At 34.5% G+C, this 18,706-nt stretch overlaps 1 protein-coding gene across 2 annotated transcripts in view; it reads right to left on the bottom strand.

Moving 5' to 3' along the window:
* The window catches only part of LOC150096978 (RNA-binding protein NOB1), a 90,054-nt gene that overhangs the window by 11,441 nt on the left and 59,907 nt on the right, over nt 1-18,706 (bottom strand). For both annotated transcript variants that reach the window (XM_090407876.1, XM_090407877.1), the window contains one exon: nt 8,250-8,558. In XM_090407876.1, the coding sequence (XP_090264002.1) occupies nt 8,250-8,558 (309 nt within the window). The remainder of the gene's footprint in view (nt 1-8,249; nt 8,559-18,706) is intronic.

The following is an 18,706-nucleotide window of genomic DNA, read 5'->3' as shown; positions in this document are numbered from 1 at the left end:
TTTTTACAGGATACAGCACAAAAAACGTTCACCTTGGGTGAATCCCTCACATGCTCCACTACAGCTCTCGGGTTTTCAGTTCCCCACATACGAACGTTGTGTTTGTTCACTGTACCACTAACGTGGAACGTTGATTCGTCACCGAAAATTAGCCGGTTAAAGAAATCATCACTTTCTTCACTCCATTGCTGCATGTCCATACAGAATGAGTGATGGAGGATTTTGTCGTTTTCACTGAGGTTCTGCAATAATTGCAACCGGTAAGGGAACATTACCGGTTGCAATTATTAAGGAAACTTGAGGGCTTTTTTTCTATAAAACAGTACTAAATGCTTTCTGATGTAACAAACAAATTTCAATTTATAAAGCGTTTAAACTGTCTATTTCTTTTAGGCTAACCCTGTATATTTTGCATGTTCTCTGACTGTTTTTTTCTATTCTTCAGGACGAGTGGTTGGTTGTTTTGGATTTATGGATGAAGAAACTAAGGCCATGAGGTGAGTGGATTATGTCTGTCAACACTATTCTGATTGTTTTTTTAATAAGGTATGGAAATCAAGGTGTAATAACTTTGTCCAGTGAAGCGGTAGTTCTTTTTATTATTATTATTGGTATCTCCATGATTGGGAAGACTCGTTGCAGGAGGTCCACGCTAACTTATTCACATAATATCTATAATGTCTCTTCTTAAACTTATTCACTATCACAGCACTCAAAACTAACACTGATAATTCATCCCAGTCATTCATTACTCTACAAGCAAAAAATAGTCCTCACACCCTTAATAACCATCCTTATTTCTCTTCCTACTTGTCATGTAATGAAAAAATTTAGAGAACCCTTTTAGTAACATAGTTTCTTATCATGTCCCTTCTTTTCTACATGTTCACTAAACTTTGGAACTCACACAACTTCAATCTATCCTCACAGGGAATATTTTCTAGGGACCTATCACTATCCTGGTTACTTTTGCCGATGTGTTCTTCAACATACAAGCAATTCTTTGAGCTTTTTTTTGCCAACTTTTGCAACATACCCTTTATACTTCTTTAACTTTCTGTTCGCTACCACCTCTAAATCCCTAGCCTCGTTAATTCACTGTAATCTAATGGCATCAGTATAATATACAGAGTATAATCTTTTCAACCCAAAGTGCACAATCTCCTTACATTTTGGTCTATTAAATTATTAACCATTATTCTTTGCCCATGCTGCCAATTTATTCAAATCATCTTGCAGGATCTCCATATCATCTTTATTACCTGACCCCCCCACCCCAGTTCTGCATCATCAGCAAAATATTATTATTATTATCTGGTAAACATGAGGGATGGAGAGAGAGGAAGCTGCTAATCTTACATGGATGGTAACCAAGAGGACATTTTGTTGATAGGAAAAAAATGTAGGAACTAAACTGTATCTTTTCAGGATTTCAGCAAGCAGAGATGCTTGCAATGTAAGGGACTCACCAAATAGGTTCAGAGTTCTTGGGGATGGGCTTTTACGTGTTCAGGATGTGTTTATACTTCCTTGTGGTGAAACCATTCTGTAATAAGATACATTGAATTATGCTCAAGAATTGAGCATAATCCAATACTCAGGAATTGAGTATAATATGTGCAATATGTGCTCTGTTGAACAAAGATTTGAAGGTGCCTATTTTTTAAAAATGGATGATTAAACAGATGTAGCAAGTAATCCAGAAGGGGTATGAGAAAGGAAGGCAAATTAAATAACATTAAATAAAGTTAAATAAAGGCAAATTTTCCATCCTTTTCTTTTCCCATGGTGAAGTTGATGCATGAGTGATAGTATTGATTTTGGTTTAAAAAGGTAGACAGAAATACTTCTGAGTCAGGCCAGATAGCAAACACATTAATCCACATATTGAACCCAAAAGGAAAGTTAGGGTTGGTTATTATAGACAAGTCTCAAGATTTCATTGAGCATCAATATAGGCTGTGGTCAATTCATTATAGCGAACTTGAATCAATCAGGATCAGTTTGTTACAGTGAATAGTTTGATGTAACTATTGTGCTTATGGAGTTTTGGTCAAGCTTTTTTTTTTTTTTTTTTGGGGGGGGGGGGATTTGTTGGTGATATTATTTATTTGTTAGTCATATTAACCATAAGACAGCAATTATTACTAATTTCTGACAGAGTTAGATTAGGATTTGTAAAGTCAGCGTTACTAAAACTTCTTTATAGATTTTTTTTTTTATCATGTACTACTGTAAAAATTTGATGTAGCTTAATAATGCCAGAAAGCCTTACATCAATTTCTACAGAAGTCAAGCGCTGTGAGGATGTTATAAGAATAACCTGTATATAGTTAAAATAGTTTGTTAATGTAAATAATCCCATAGGGACTGTCTGTACTTACTGCCCTAAAAAGGAAAATTCTAGATTGTATACACAAAGGCAATACCTGCCACCAGAAAACTTTGTATATCAGCTCCTTATAAGGATACGTGAAAGTTGTTGGTGAATTCCCCTGTAAACACTCAAGGTCAGTGTCAGACGGACCGACAAACTTCAGATGCACTTCTGCTGCCCGAAACAAATAGGATTAAAGGAGTGTAGAAGAAGATCAAAGAAAGGGTCAGTGTCAAGGAAAGAACAAGGGATCGTACTGAAATATTTGGGGTCCATGTTTTCGTGCAGGGATCCGAAAGAAGGTGAATAAAAGGAGTTGTCCGGAAGATCGAGTATCGGTTATCCATAGGTCATCATCGGTAACCCGCAGGTCATCACTGGTATCCCAGCGGTTATCTGTCGGATGTAAGCCATCGAGGATGCAACTTCAGGAGAAGTCATGCCAGTGGTCTGAAAGAAAGATGACAGATGTCGATCTGCCAGGCAAAGCATTAATCTGATGACAAACCTTTGCTGGGAGCTATTGTCCGAACAGAGGAATTTTCGAGCAGGAAATAATTGCTCTGTTAGTTTAACGTGCACGCAAATACTCCTCAAGCCGAAAATCTTCGCTGAGTGACAGTAGGACAGCATCCCAACAGAAGCTGTCAGTAAATCTATCGGTGGCGTAAAAAGGGAGAGAAAAAGCCTGATACGGGGGAAAAGGTCAGGACTCCAATCTGAAGTCAGGAAATGAGAATATGCAGCGAAGAAAATCGAACTCATAAAACGAGTTCGATTTTTTTCTTCAATTTTGTGAATTATAGGAGAACTTTATTAGGGAACTGTTAAGATTAAACTGCTGAATTTGAGCAAAGTTAATTTAAATTGGATTTAAAGTGTTTAATAAGTAATAGCAGATTATGTGTGTAACAGTCAGAAAGTAACTGTTTGTTAATGGTGCATTTTGCCTAGAGTATTATCTTAGTATCAGAAGGATTGAACTTTTATGTGTAATGATATTCTTGTGTGTATAACAATTAAGGAGCAACAGTTTGTTAATAGTATAATTGCTTAGAATAGAAACTTGATATTGGAAAGGAGTGGATGTATATGCAACATGATTATCATAAACTGAAGGGGAATCTTAACATAATTGTGCTATTTAGAACTAAGCAATATTTTTTCTTTGATGAATAATAGTGTAAATTGTTTTATGGTAAACAAACGTGTTGTTTAAACATTAATAGTGTCGCCTGATATTTAATTTTTCGATGCTCTGTTCCAAAAAATATTAGAGTCTATTAGCGGGATCCCAAGAGAAAGGATAGATAGTAGACCACAACTGCAGATATTATTTAATCAGGGGTAATTTGAATATAAAGGGAAGACTATTGGATGCACTTACCACTTCTTATTACTAGAAAATGGACATCAGTAACGCAGCATATCAAATAAATTTTCTGGTGTTCACGGAATAAGAAGGAAAGTGCAGAAGGCAGTTAGAATAAGCAGAAAAAGTCATAGCATAAAGTAATATATATATACATAGGAAGGAATAGACTAACATTATAGAAGGCGCGGAAATACCTAAAGTAAAGAAAGGTAAAGAAGATATAAAAGGATAGATTGAGATATATACCCCCCCCCCCCCCGTTTACACTATCTATTCCTCACAATGATTCATTGTATTGTTTAAATTTACTGTATATGAGCACCCATGATAGTCATATAATTATCGCATATCAGTACACTGGCATGTCAAAGGATTAGATAATGTGGAAACCCAGATTATGTGAACCAAAGTCCACCACTGAGGTCGCTTAAGGGTCAAAGCTGCATAACTGTGAGAACCTCCACATACTTTTAAGAAATGTGAAAACAAACCTGACCTCTGACCTAATGTCCAATCCTAACCCTATCATGGTTCACCCAATTAGTAGATACTAAATAAATGAGGATGGGCTAACAATTTGGGATTTAGTAAACTAAACTGCATTCTTATTGGCTTAAAACAAAATACAACGTGATAGAAATTCATGCTAGTTCCCATGAAACTTGAGCAGACTCCACAAACTCCAAAAATACCATCAGCGGAATTCAAAATTAGTACCACATAACATAAGAAACATGACATCAACAGAAAAGAAGCAAAACAGAACTATAAGAAGTACTAAGATGATATGATCTAAATAACAAATTTAAGATGTTGGATTCAGACAATATCAAGAATGATGTGGACAAACATCACAATGGGAACTGGACAACAAAACTTATTTTTTGATTTGTGCTCATGGTCCCACAGACGAATGGGAGGAATTTTAATTTTTCAAAGCACTAGAAGGCAGCTAACAACAAAAAAAAGAAGAAAAAGTTGGTCCTTGTTGGAGATCTAAATAGCAGAGCAGGAAATGGTAATCAGACATACAGAAATGTTTTGGAGCAATATGGAAAAAAAAGAGCAAAGAACTAGAGTCGGGGTATTGGGAGGACGATAAGGATTATCTGTGAATTCTGACAGGAAGGTGAATGACTTACATAGTTTGTTACTGACTGCAAGCAATTCAGCTTCTCTTCCAACTTGGTCTATTAAATTAGAGAAGGTAACAAACAGAATTACTGATGTTGAAATCTTTATCATCATCATCAAATTCCTGCAATGTACCCTCAAGGGGTGTACAGGATATGACAGTACTACATGAAAAATTTACATCATTACTAACTTCCTATCTACAATTTTCCTCCAAATCAGTCTGTTGCTTGTCAAGACTCCAACATTATCAGATCTTATATTTCTATCGTCTAAGGCACTTTGTACCGTATAAATCCACCTATATCTTGGTCTTCCTCTGGGTCGTTTTCCTGCCAACCTGGCAAAGAACACTTGTTTTGCTAATCTTTCCTCTCCCATTCTATTTAAGTGACCATACCACCTGAGATTAGCTCTGCTAACGCATTCCTGGATGCTGACAATGTCAAGTTCTTTCCTAATATCCTCATTTTTAATATGATATTGCCATTGATGCCATCTGTTTATGCCTCTAATCTTTCTCAGGACTCTCGTATCTGCAGTCTCTAGTCTTTGGTCAAGTGTTTTACTTCTGACCCAGCTCTCAGATCCATAAGTTAAAACTGGTTTGAACACTATCTTGTATACAGCTAATTTAGCGTTCCGACTAATTTCTCTCTTATTCCATATGAATTTATTCAATTGACTTCCCACCATACCAGCTTTGCTGATTCTGTTGTCTATTTCTATATTTAATTTACCATCTTCAGTAAAAATCGTACCTAAGTAGCTGAAATGTTTTACTTGTTCTGCAGGTTCTCCATTCACAACACAGTTGACATTTTCAATGATTCTGCCTATTTTCATTGTCTTTGTCTTTTTACTGCTGACCTTCATACCATATCTATTACAACAGCTATTCAATTTAGTCAGAGAATCTTGCAGACTTGTAACGGATTTATTTAGAAGTATAATATCATCCGCATAAAGCAAAGAGCTGACATTAACATCTCCAATTTTGATATCAGGTTTAATACCACTTTCCTTCATAATGTGATCCATATAGATAATGAATAACAGAGGGGATAATGTACATCCTTGTCTCACACCAGATTTAACATTAAACCATCTTCCTGTACTTCCTTCAATTCTAACTGCTGACTCACAACTCAAATAAAGACTAAGTATTGCTTGATATAATGCCCCATTGACACCATACAGCTGCAGCGTTTTGAATAGCTTCTCTCTTGGCACCTTGTTATATGCCTTTTCTAAATCGACAAAACTTAAATACAGATCTTTGTTATATTCCCATGCTTTCTCGACTATTTGTCGTAAAGTGAAGATCTGATCCTGACAGCCTCTATTTGCCCTCAGACTGTATGTGTGATCAACTTTAGAGAGAGATAATAAAAAAAAAGTGTCAGTATATAGTCATCAGAATTAGGAAAGTGGTAAAGGCAGCAAATGAGGCAAGGACATCTTGAGCCAAAGCAAATCATATAAAGGAGAATCTAGGTCTGATGACCTTTTGCATGGGACCTGACAAAAGCACATGTGAAGAGCAAAGCTAATTATAATAAATAAAATTAATGGTGAAACAGGTGAAAGGAGCACTGGGATACGCCAGCAGTGATGGAAAAATCAGATGAAAATGAACCATCCAGATTGGTATGCAACGAATGACCAGAGAAAGAGAGAAAGCTGGAAATCCACTCATGAATGAATCACTATGAATTTCACCAAATCTTTCCATGGCCTCTGCCCAAAAGTTAGTAAGGTTAGAAAGGAGGTCTGCTAGAGAATGGCAGAATCCTCGTTGATCACTAATTAACTAATAGATGGCTAAGTAGCAAAGAAACTAGTTGTCTTCTCCATAATTTTTGAGAGTATTGAGGTGAGAGCAACAGTGCAATTATTTTATGGCTGACTTTTATCAACTTTTTTTTAGGAAAAGATTTCATTAGATCAGGACAAGTGCATGGATCAGTAATAATGAAGCATGGAAAAGAGACACAGAAATCTTAATCATCTTATTTGCAGGATTGTAATGCCACAGAATATGAAGGATGGATGATCCGCAGAAAACGAAATATGGACAAGGTTATGATTCGAGTTGCCGAGAGAACTAATATCGATGGTGTTTGGAGGACAAGCTGGTTAGTGAAGAGTCGAGGGTATTGGGAGGACGATAAGGATTATCTGGAATTCTGACAGGAAGGTGAATGACTTACATAGTTTGTTACTGACTGCAAGCAATTCAGCTTCTCTTCCAGCTTGGTCTGTTAAATTAAAGAGGGTAGCAAACAGAATTACTGATGTTGAAATCTTTAAGAAAGACTATTTGAATGTTTGGGTAATCAGACTGTATGTGTGATCAACTTTAGAGAGAGATAATAAAAAAAAAAAAAGTGTCAGTATATAGTCATCAGAATTAGGAAAGTGGTAAAGGCAGCAAATGAAGCAAGGACATCTTGAGCCAAAGCAAATCATATAAAGGAGAATCTGGGTCTGATGACCTTTTGCATGGGACCTGACAAAAGCACATGTCCCATCCACCTTACAGAAGATATCATGCAATGATGCAATGTAAGAAATTTAGGCAAGCAGTTGTGGAATATGCCAGTGAAAGTTCAGTGATGAATAATGGATCAGGGGTTTGGATGTCTGTAGGCAGTAATTGTTGATGATTATTAAGACCCAGAATGTTGGTAAAATCTGTATTCCATGTTTTTTAACATGGAATTTTGTTTTGTTAGATTTCTTTGGATGTATTATTATTATTTTTATAATTTTTTGGTTGCATTTTTGATATATTAAAAAAAATTCTTTGTAAGTTTTTGTGAATTTTTTTTAAATCGTGAAACAATAAATAGTTACTTCATACCTTAATTGGCATTTCCTCCATAAAATATCACAAGAAGGAGCAGCTGATATATAGTACATTACTAGCTGATTAATGGTCCGAAATTTAATATCATGCCTGTTGACTTTCAATATCCTATAAGAAAACTATAGAATCTCCAAGAAGAAGAAAAGTGGATGAGTTGTACTAATCAGAAGAGAAAGAAGATCAGATCAGAGAAGGTAAAAAAAAAAAAAAAATGAGTGATCACTGTTTAAAGGCAATTTAATTAAAAAAAAATTCAGTTTGCTCTGTTAAAATTAAAGACATTAGCTCATTTATGTATTGCAGATCCATATCCTTTCTAAGATCATTATTAACTAACTTTATTTTCTAAATCATGTACAAAAGTGTTCTCAGGTGCTAATTAAAATTTTTCTTCTGTATATTTTTACTTCTTTTTTTTTTTAATATAATGCATATATATTTATTTTACATTTCTTTTTATATTTTATTTTAAAAGTTAATGTAAAACTTGCCTGCATTGCAAAATCTGTTGTTACACATGCTACTGAAACTGGATTTTCATCCAAAGATAAACAACTCATTTGCTTTTTCACTTCAGCTACATTGTCAAGTGTTATCCACTCACTATTTTTGCCATCTTTTGTGCCATTAACAGAATTATGGTTAGGAGTATTTTGTTCTTTGCATAATTTTTCCTCTTCTGAATATTTTGTTTCTATCAGAGTTTCATCATTATCCCTCATAGTACCATCACCAGCAAGGACCTTCATCTCAGAAGACACATCTTTCTTATCACTTTCTGGCTTTTCACTTTCAGAATCCTAAATGAATATATTAAGAAAATATGTGTAGAAAGTTTATTTTGTGAATATTTACTTACTTACTACAAAAATGTATCAAATTTTACATAACCATTCCTTAATAATATACTCTGAAGTTTGTACCAATTTATTAGTGTCACCTTTGCATTTCAATTAGTAAATGATCACATTCCATTTATTCATTCTGATTAATTAATCAAGCTCCCATAAAAGAAACAGGAAAAAAAAATCAATAATCACATGTTTTAAGGTAAAAGAGCATTTCACTAATGTGTAACTAAATGAAACAGACTAGACAGCAGAAACTAGCTTGCCTTTTGGATTTCTACCCTTCTTCCTCCCTATCCTTATTTCTCTATTTCAGTAATAGAGATTTGTAATTTTTTCAAAAACAAAACACTTGATTTATAACTGGATCTGAGTGAAACTTCATTTCATGTTGTACAAAACTTATAACGTTCTTTTAACAGGTTAAAAAACAGAATTAAACTATGTTGTGCTCTGAGTATGTGGTTATTGTGAAAAACATTACCTTGTTTCACATTAAATTAGTATCTATTACAAAGTTGCATTATGCATATTACTTACTGTTAATCCAAGGTTCTTTTTTACACATTACCCAGAAGAGGATATTTAGCTACAATCCAATAAAAGTGAACGAGATGAAAAGATAACCAATTTCCAAAAGAAGCTATTCAGGCATTGTTATCACTACAAGAATGTGACACTGTGGTGAGTCACTCTCTGTTACCTATTGCAAAATCTCTTGTGGGAAAATTTTGCTTTGCTAATTTTTCACAATCAATTTTCCAGTTTGTTCCTCTCAATATTTAGTAATATTTAAAATATAATGTACTAAATAGAATGTTACTGTAAAAATGCATATACATTGACTGTATGTAAAGCTGTAAGTAGGGATTATGCCAGACTAGTGATGATGAAACACCAACCAAAGTTGAACGAACGAGTAGAAATGACATCATCGCTAAAGGCTAATCCTGAAAAGACAGTATAGAGAACACAGAGAGACATTTTGCATAAAAGGAGATTGTGGCTTTTGTTCCGGTTGGGGGCTTTTGCCTTCCTGTCGTTGAGGCTTTTCACCTTTTCTTCGTTTGGGCTCCCTTCTCATTGCAGAGGCTCTTCTCCCGTCACGGGTTTACTGCATGTCGAGCGCTGTAGGATCTTCGTCTCCAGAAAGAGAGCAGTCACACGCAAGCCTAGCAGTAACTACAATTGATTCCATATCGAACATCCGACAGAGAAAGGATCTACAAGAGACTGCGTGAGATGTCCGAGCAGCAAGGAAGTTAACCAAAAAGAAGATGCAAAAATCCTGTTGAAGTATGCTGTAATTTGTTTGGACTCTTTATTTATGGTAAAAAATGTAAGTAGGCACTACTTTTGCATTTGTTAAGGAAGTGTATCTCGGAATTGTGAAGGTGCTTACAAGAAATCTATTGTAAATAGGTGCTACCACAAGTTTTGTGGAAAAATTGTTTGTTAACTTGTGTATTTAAATAATGAATGTGTGCTTAGTTATAATATTGGGAGCAGTACTATTATGATATTCTATGTGGTTAGACAATTGTTAAGTCAGTCTTTAAGGGGAGGATTCTGTCAACTAGCTTATACAGTGAGTGAGTATGTGCATAAGTTATGTCTAACAAGTTAATCTAGTAATTGTGTGCATTGTGACTTTTGTCATACAAATTGCATTATCTGCTTGTATAAGGGTTAAGTGAAATAATTTCACAGTATTTCGTGTGTAATGTACTTCTTGTCTAGTTTTAAAATAAATGTTTTTGCTTTGTAACAACTTAGTCTGTTCTTTGGCTAATGCACTATCTCCAAAAAATGCAAACCTGCGGGCATGAAAAGATACGAATAGTCACGACTTGCATATAGAGAATTTGGATATATTTAGTGATTAATTCCTGTTTCACCTCACCCTAACTTTCAAACAATATTTACTCAAATTAGACGGCGCAGTCGAAAATAAAATAAATTTTCTAATCTGATTTGTATGAGAGTGGGTAACTGCATACATTAAATAAACGTAGAACAAATTTTGGTTAATAGCGGGGGGATAGAAATTGGTCACGGTAGGATTAACCTTGAGAGGTTTATGTTAAAGCAGTTGACAGACCTAACTTAGTGTAGTTGGAAAGAGTAAAGTTAAAAGTTAAGTCAAGACAAAATAAGCTAAGTAAATAATTAACATATTATTTAACACTATGCACTGCTATATTAAATGCTCTCAAACTAAGTTACTTTCCTTTTTATACAGCTATAGTTAATAGTGTTATTCTACATTGTTACTTAAGAATAAGGTAATTCACCAGCATGCTAAAAAAAAGAGTAATAGTTGTCTCTTATGCATATGTTCTTAGTGTTGGTTTACTTATATTCAAGAATGAAAAATACAAGTTTCTAGGAGAAAAAATCTTGTAAGCTGGAAGTGAGACCAGATAATTCACTTCCAGTTATAATTATGTTTATAAAGAATCTTTGATTCCTAGATCTAATTGAAACCTTGGTCTTTCTAAGCATCAGGGAACCAGGACAAGCACCAACTTCTGGAACAAGCTCCAATTTAACATCTATAAGAAGAAGAATAAACCCAGTCAAAAGAACTGAAGATAGGAATTGTCAATATAAGGAGTATTAATGGAAAGGAAATTGAACTTGCAGACAAATTGGAAAAGTACCACATGCACATAATTGGCATCACTGAGACAAACATATAAACAGGTGAGATATTACTAAATAATAAGTATAGAATGTTATATTCAGGTAATAATGATTGAGGAAAGGAACGAGTAGTTCGACACCAAACACGAAGACAAACTTCTTGATTGGAAGGAAGTTTCAAGTAGAGTTATATGTACACATTTCACAATGGGGAAATGGATAATGAAAATTATTTATGCCTATGGACTCATAGAGGGATCTCCTAAGGAAGATGTGGAGGATTTGTACATTGATAGCAAAACATGAACGATTGACAGGAACATGATAGAGTGCAAACAATAATGGGAGACATATAAAGAAAGAACTAGAAGAGTATTAAATTCTAACAACAAAAATGCAGATTTTGCAATTAAATTTTGAAATGTTATGTTAGCTTAAATTAATATCTAAAAACTAAATATGTGCAGTCTGTATTACTAAAATCAATAATAACCTAAAAACTTCAGCAGCTAGTCAACTTTGTAATTGGTAACCTACAATTACAAAGAAGAAGCCACAAGTGATGATCATTAGTCAACATTAATCAGCTTCTGCATCTTCAGTTTAAGGGGAAGGGAAAAGTGATTAGCTCAGCTGGTGTTAACAAGTCAGCTTCCTAACTAGACAGAGATTTAATGATGGACAGCTGGTATAAACTGTCACTGCACTCTCTCTCAGAATGTATGTAAATTAATGAAATATGGCAAATTATTCTTTTAATTCAAAGTCATGATGTTTGTGTGGATACAGGTTATTATATGCTTAATAGATTCTTTATCCTTAAGTTAAAAAAAAACTATACTGATTTAGATTTTTTGATTTTACTTGTGCAGAATGCACATATTTAATTCATTATAAAGATTTGTGTAAGTGTGACAATCAAAATGTAAACATTAATTCTGAATTTTCAGTTTTAAAATTTCATACTATTCTAGTTTTTTCTTATTTCTTCCATTATTGCCTAATTTGTACTTTTTCATTTTGATATTTTGTGTTGTTTATGTTTTGTTCTTACCAATTCTTTGTGTTCTGTGATCAGTGTATGACTTCCTGTCGACTCCCTTTGTTCTATTTCCTACCAAACATGAAGATTATTCTGTTGACATTTCTATAATTATTAATATGGGATGAATAATTTATATAAAAATGAAGATAAATTTCTAGATTTGAAGGCAGTTTTAAGTAGAGTTATATGGGTACATTTTGAAATGGAGAAATGGACAATGAAACTTATATCTATGGTTCCATAAAAGGTTCTCTTAAGGAAGTGGAAGAATTTTTTGAGTCATTACAGCAAGCAGCTGACATTGGCAAAAGTGGTCATTGTTAGAGATTTAAACAGCAGAGTAGGAAATAAAACCTACCAGGCACATAGAAATATTTTGAAAAAATTTGGAGAAAAGCACAAGACTATGGCAAGTAGGGTAATAATTTCAACTTTAAATATGAGAATGATCTTCTGAATGGGGAACTGGACAATAACACTTATTTGTGCTTATGGTCCACAAGGAGACTCATCTGAGGAAGAAATCGAGGAATTTTTTGAGACATTAAAGAAGGCAGTTGACATAATGAAAAAGGAAATGTTGGTTATTGTTGGAGATCTAAACAGCAGAGTAGGAAGTGATTATAAGACATATAAGGATGGTCTGAAAAGTTCTCAGCCTAACAATGAAAAAAACAAATTTATAATTTCAAAATTATTTTTATTTTTCAACATAATCTCCCTTAAGACTAATACATTTATTCCAGCTATGCTCCAGCACCATTATCCCATCCCTGTAATGGTTCTTGGTAAGATCTACAAAATACCCCTCTACAGATGCAATCACCTCTTGATTCGAAGAAAAACTCTGACCAGTGAGAAAGAGTTTTAGTTTTGGGAAGAGATAGAAGTCAGAGGGAGCCAAACCTGTGGAATAGGGTGGATGTTCCAACAATTCATAGCGCAGATCCCTTAATTTTCCCATTGCCAAAACACCTTTGTGGGCTGGTGCATTGTCCTGATGAAAGATGTTTTTTTCTTCTACAAACTGGGTCTTTTCTTTTTTTTCGTCTAGTCTGGTTAAAAGATCGGAATAATATTCCCTGGTTATTATTTTACCCTTTTCAAGATAATTAATAAACAAAATGCCTTTAGCATCCCCAAACACTGATGCTATGACCTTTCCTGTTGATGGAACCGCTTTTTCTTCTTTGGGCTTAAACAACCGTGTTCTGTCCACTGTTTTGACTGCTATTTGGATTCTGGTATGTAATGGTGAATCCAAGTCTCATCCATAGTAATAAATCAATGCACAAAATCAGTTTTATTCTTATTAAAACGCTCCAAGCATTGTTCAGAGAGTTTCATGCGAGTGCGTTTTTGATGTACTGTGAGCAAGCGCGGCACCCATCTTGCACAAAGCTTTTTCATTTACAATTCTTCATGCAAAATATATCCCACATGTTCTTTTGAAATGCCTATAGTCAGTAATTTCATGTACTTTGACTCGCCAGTCATCCAATACCATATCATGCACTTGATCAATGATTTCTGGTGTTGTTACACTTTTTGGATGTCCTTCAAGGGGATCATCTTCAAGACTGGTACGGCCACGTTTAAATCGACAGCCCATTTCTTAATTATCGAAAACGAAGAAGAAGAGTGCCCATAAATTTTTATGAACTTCGAATGAATTTTGTTTGGCATTACACCTTCTTTTACAAAGAATTTTATAACCGCACAATACTCAATTTTATCCATTGCAAGGGATATAGACAACACTTGTGCTTCTGACAGCTGTATAAAACAAACTACTTGATAGGATGACTTGCAATTTCACATGGATGCTTATGACAGAGGTACCAAATTAGAAAAAAATAATCTTGCAGATAGTGTTGCCATCCTTGGTCGAGGTCAAGAACTTTTCAAACCACCCTCATAATCACTTCCTACTCTGCTGTGATTATGACATACAGAAATATTTTAGGAAAATTTGGAGAAAATAGCAAAACTAATAATAATGGTAAATGCTTGCTGGATTTCTGTTCAGGACATGGACTAGTTATTACTAACACCATGTTCCGATATAAAAATGTGCACAAATTCACATGGGGAAAAGTGCAAGAAATAAGTAAAGTATCATAGATCATGTTATAGTTCATAGCGATGTTTTCCCAATGGTTCAGGGCACAAGAGTACACAGAGGATTTGAAACAGTAAGTAATCACTATTTAGTTCTGAGCAGAATAAAACAGAATTTCATATTGAAAAGAAGAGTGTGTAAGAAAGTTATAACACAAAAATTCAAAGTTGACCAGCTTTCAGAGGTGAACTATAGACTCAAATACACGATCATTCAAAAAAAAAAAAAAAAAAATGAGAGATTTTGAAAACAAGAACCAAACATTGGAGATTCAGTGGAAAGGGCCTATGACAAGATACCAATAGGAAAGCTCTTTAAATCCTACAGTTATATGTTGTACATGAGACATTATATTGACAATATACAGCCTTTATTTAAGATGTAAGTCAGCAGTTAGATTTGAAGGAGGTACAGAAAGATAGTTTGATGTTAATTCAAGTGACAATGGTGCACATTATTACCACAGTTATTCATTATCTATATCACGTTATGAAGGAAAGTGGTATTAAATCCCTAAATCAAAATTTGCGATGTTAATCTTAGCCATTTACTTTATACAGATCATGTTATATTTCTGAATAAATCCAGTTCAAGTGTACAAGACTCACTGACTAAATTGAATAACTGTTGTAATAAATTTGGTATGGAAATCAGCAATAAAAAAAAACAAAGACAGAAAATAGGCAGAAACACTGAAAACATCAACTGTATTCTGAATCATGAACTATAGAACAAGTAAAAACATTTCAGCTATTTAGGCATAATTTTAGTGAAGATTTGCAATTTAAATATGAAAGTAAACAAAACAGTAAGTAAAGCTGGAATGGTAGGAAGTCAGCTGAATAAATTTATATAGAAAAAATAAATTAGTGAAAGCATTAAATTAGCTGTATACAAGACAGTGTTCAAACAAATTTATTTTAACTTATGGATCTGAGAGCTGGGTTAGAAATAAAACACTTGATCAAAGATGGAACACCACAGATAGGAGAATTCTGAGAAAGATTAGTGGAGTGAACACATGGCATTAATGTATTAAAAATGAGGAATTAGGAAAGAACTTGCCATTGTTAGCATTTCATAATGTGTCAGCAGAGTTAATCTCAGATGATATTGTCACTTAAATAGAATCAGAGAGGAGAGATTAGCAAAAAAAAAAGTGTTCTTTGCCAGATCGGCAGGAACACCAAGATGTAGGTGGAATGATACACTAAAAAGTGCTTTAGAAGACAAACATAACATCTGATAATTAAAGTCATGGCAGATAACAGATTAATTTGGAGGGAAATTGTTGACTGGAAGTTAGTAATGGTGTAATTATTCACGTAGTACTATCATAATATCCTGTAAACTTTCTGGAGAGCATGTCAGGAATTTGATGAATATCAATGGTAGCAAAATGTTCTGGAGGCTATCGAAAAAAAAAAAAAAAAAAAAGAGCTTAGAAATGGGAGAAAGAGCATTGTAAAAGGAATCAGAGATGATAGTGTGACATGAAAACTAAAGATAAGGATATCCTTATCTTCAGTTTTAGATGTCCAGAATAGTTACTTCGAAAGACTGTTAAACTAAACACGCTGTAAAAGAACAGTAGATAGAAAATTTTCAACAAGAATATAATCAAAAAATGTCCAGAGGAAGCTGGAGTAGATGATATTAGATCAGAAATGCTCAAATATGAGGTATGTGAATTTTGCAATAGCTACACCGCATAATTCAGAGAGCCTAGTAAGAAGGTCAAATTCCAGAAGATTGGAGTAGAGCTCTTATAGTTCCTATATATAAAAACTGGAATAAAGCTGAATGTGAGAATTACAGAATTTCTCTGCTAAGTGTTCCAGGTAAGATTTATGCAATTATATTCAGAAAGAGGCTGAGAAAAATTGTGCAAGAACAACTTGGAAAAGAACAAGCTGAGTTCAGATGAAATAGTTCAGATTAAGGATATTGCAGATATCTTCAATATCCTTAATCAGGTCTCTCAGAAACTTTAACATAATCAGGTCTTTGAGAGCGACCTGAATAAAAAGCATTTGTTCCAGGAATAATTTATGCAGACTTACATTTAAAAGATTTTAAAAAAATCCAGAAAAAAATGGAGAACAAGCAAGATAAGGTAATTAAAACATACCAAGACCAGAATTTTTACCTTAATAACAGTCTTGAAACTATCAAATGAAAAGAGGAATGGTTTGTGTGTGTGCATGTGCAGAATACAGACGCCCTAAGGTTCTCTGGCATTCGTAGAGAATTATGGAGAGTGGAAGCTATTTATCATGACATGCATTGAAAGACCATGAAGCAAACTGCAATCCAATTGTAAAAAATGGATGGCAGACCATTAGATGGTAAATCATCTACCAACTAGATCTTTGTACTGGACTTAGTTAAAATGCCCAGAGCGACCATATGAGTTTCATGAAACCTTTCCATGTCTTGTGTCCAAAGTATAGGATGATAGTTGATGGTTAACACATCAATTTTTTGATTTTGCAGCATAAGCTTGATTCTATGCTGTAAGACATAGGCCAAATGAGTATGAAAGACTGAAGATTGTAAAGAAAATATACAATGAGTGCTAATTCTGAAGGACAAGCTTTAAACACAATTCAGAAGGGAGAAATATAAATAGGATAAGGAGATTTGTTGTTATCTAAGCAATTCAAGCTGATGGCTTTCTGAAGAAAGATCAGAGGAGGAATACACTTCAGATATTCTTGGTAAAGGGGAACTCATTTTTATCTTGGTCATCTGAAGTGTTGGGTGATGTTACAACAGTACCATCTTGGTGTGTGTGTGTGAGAGAGAGAGGGGTAATGGGCAGAAAGCCATTTTCTGCACTTGGCCCTTTCACAGGCAAGGACTCACAGTTTAGATTTATTATTATTACGTGACACTTCCAGGGAGTCCAAAGGCTCATTGAGGGAGGGCACCTACTCTTCAGCTTCTGTCTCCACTACCCACAACTACACCAACGCCATCTACCGCCCATCACCACCACTAGTGTTTCCACAGACAATCACAAACATCCATGTCCACAACAGGATTCAAACCTGTAGCCTTTTGGCTGGAGAGTGGATAAGCTAACCACTCGGCCAACTAATGCTATTGATTTCTTGCAATTGCTTCGTTCTGCAATCTTTGTTGTGTGTGAGACTATAGTTTTGATTTTATGCCACTTGTCATATGAGAAATTTTTTCTTGCATTGTCTTGGCACACTTGTATAGTGGTCTACTGTTCTCAATGGTTTGGGAATGACAAAAAGAAGAATGACTGGGTCAGACACTCTAAGGAAAATTAAGTTGGGATATGTTGGTCTCACTCAAAAAGAGGGGAGTTGGTATTATTATTATTATTAAGATTGACCTCCAGGGAGTCAGGGACTCAAGGAAGGCCACATACTACATGCACCAGCATGTAGTATCATACTTGTTCTTGAATTCATTCACACTGAACACACACAACATCCCATGTCAATCCATTCCAATCGGGCACCACTCTATAAGAGAAAGATCTAGCTCTCACCCCCTCCTTAGCAGCATGCATTCTCAGCTTCCAAGGATGTCCTCTTGTCCTTTCTCCAACTCCTCCATAAAATAAAAAATTCCACCAACTGAAATCCTTTATGACTCTTTCAGAAGTTTGTAAGTCTATCATATCGCTGCACTTTCTCATGTTTGCTAGTATCTGAGGTGTACAAATTCTCAATCTGTCTTCATAATCAGCATTCCACAATCCTGATATCATTTTTAACACTCTCTTTTGCAGTCTTTCTACTATATCAGAATCACAATGGAAACCAAGAGACTAGACCTGCATGCAATGGCCTTGTAAAGAGGCAAAATGATTTCCTTATCTTTACATGTCAAGGTTCATTTCAGCATTGCAATTAACTTGAGTTGTATTTGCAATTTTTGCTATATGACCCTAACTTCAACTTCCTGTCTACTAACACTTCAAGATCCCTAGCCTGATCAGTTTCTTCTAGCATAATTCTACCAATATACTACGACACATTGGATATCTAATCACATCATAGTGCACGACTTCCTGATTACCCTATGTGTTTGAGTTGGGAAGGAGTTATGGAACATGGATGAAAGACTTGCAGGCATATCTCCATTGAATATTCTCAACAATTATTACTTGATAATTAACAAAAAAAAAAAAAAAAAGTGTCTACCTCAAATTCCCACATCCTTGTGATGGAGTGTAGTATGGGAATTTAAGGTAGACACTTTTTTTTTTTTTTTGTTAATTATCAAGTAATAATTGTTGAGAATATT

The sequence above is a fragment of the Typopeltis vanoorti genome, chromosome 18 (genome assembly GCF_054136105.1).
Source record: "Typopeltis vanoorti isolate ZY-2024b chromosome 18, IOZ_Tvanoo_1.0, whole genome shotgun sequence".
NCBI lineage: Eukaryota > Metazoa > Arthropoda > Arachnida > Uropygi > Thelyphonidae > Typopeltis > Typopeltis vanoorti.
Note: the sequence above shows the minus strand (reverse complement) of the source record. Positions and strands in the feature narration are given on the sequence as shown.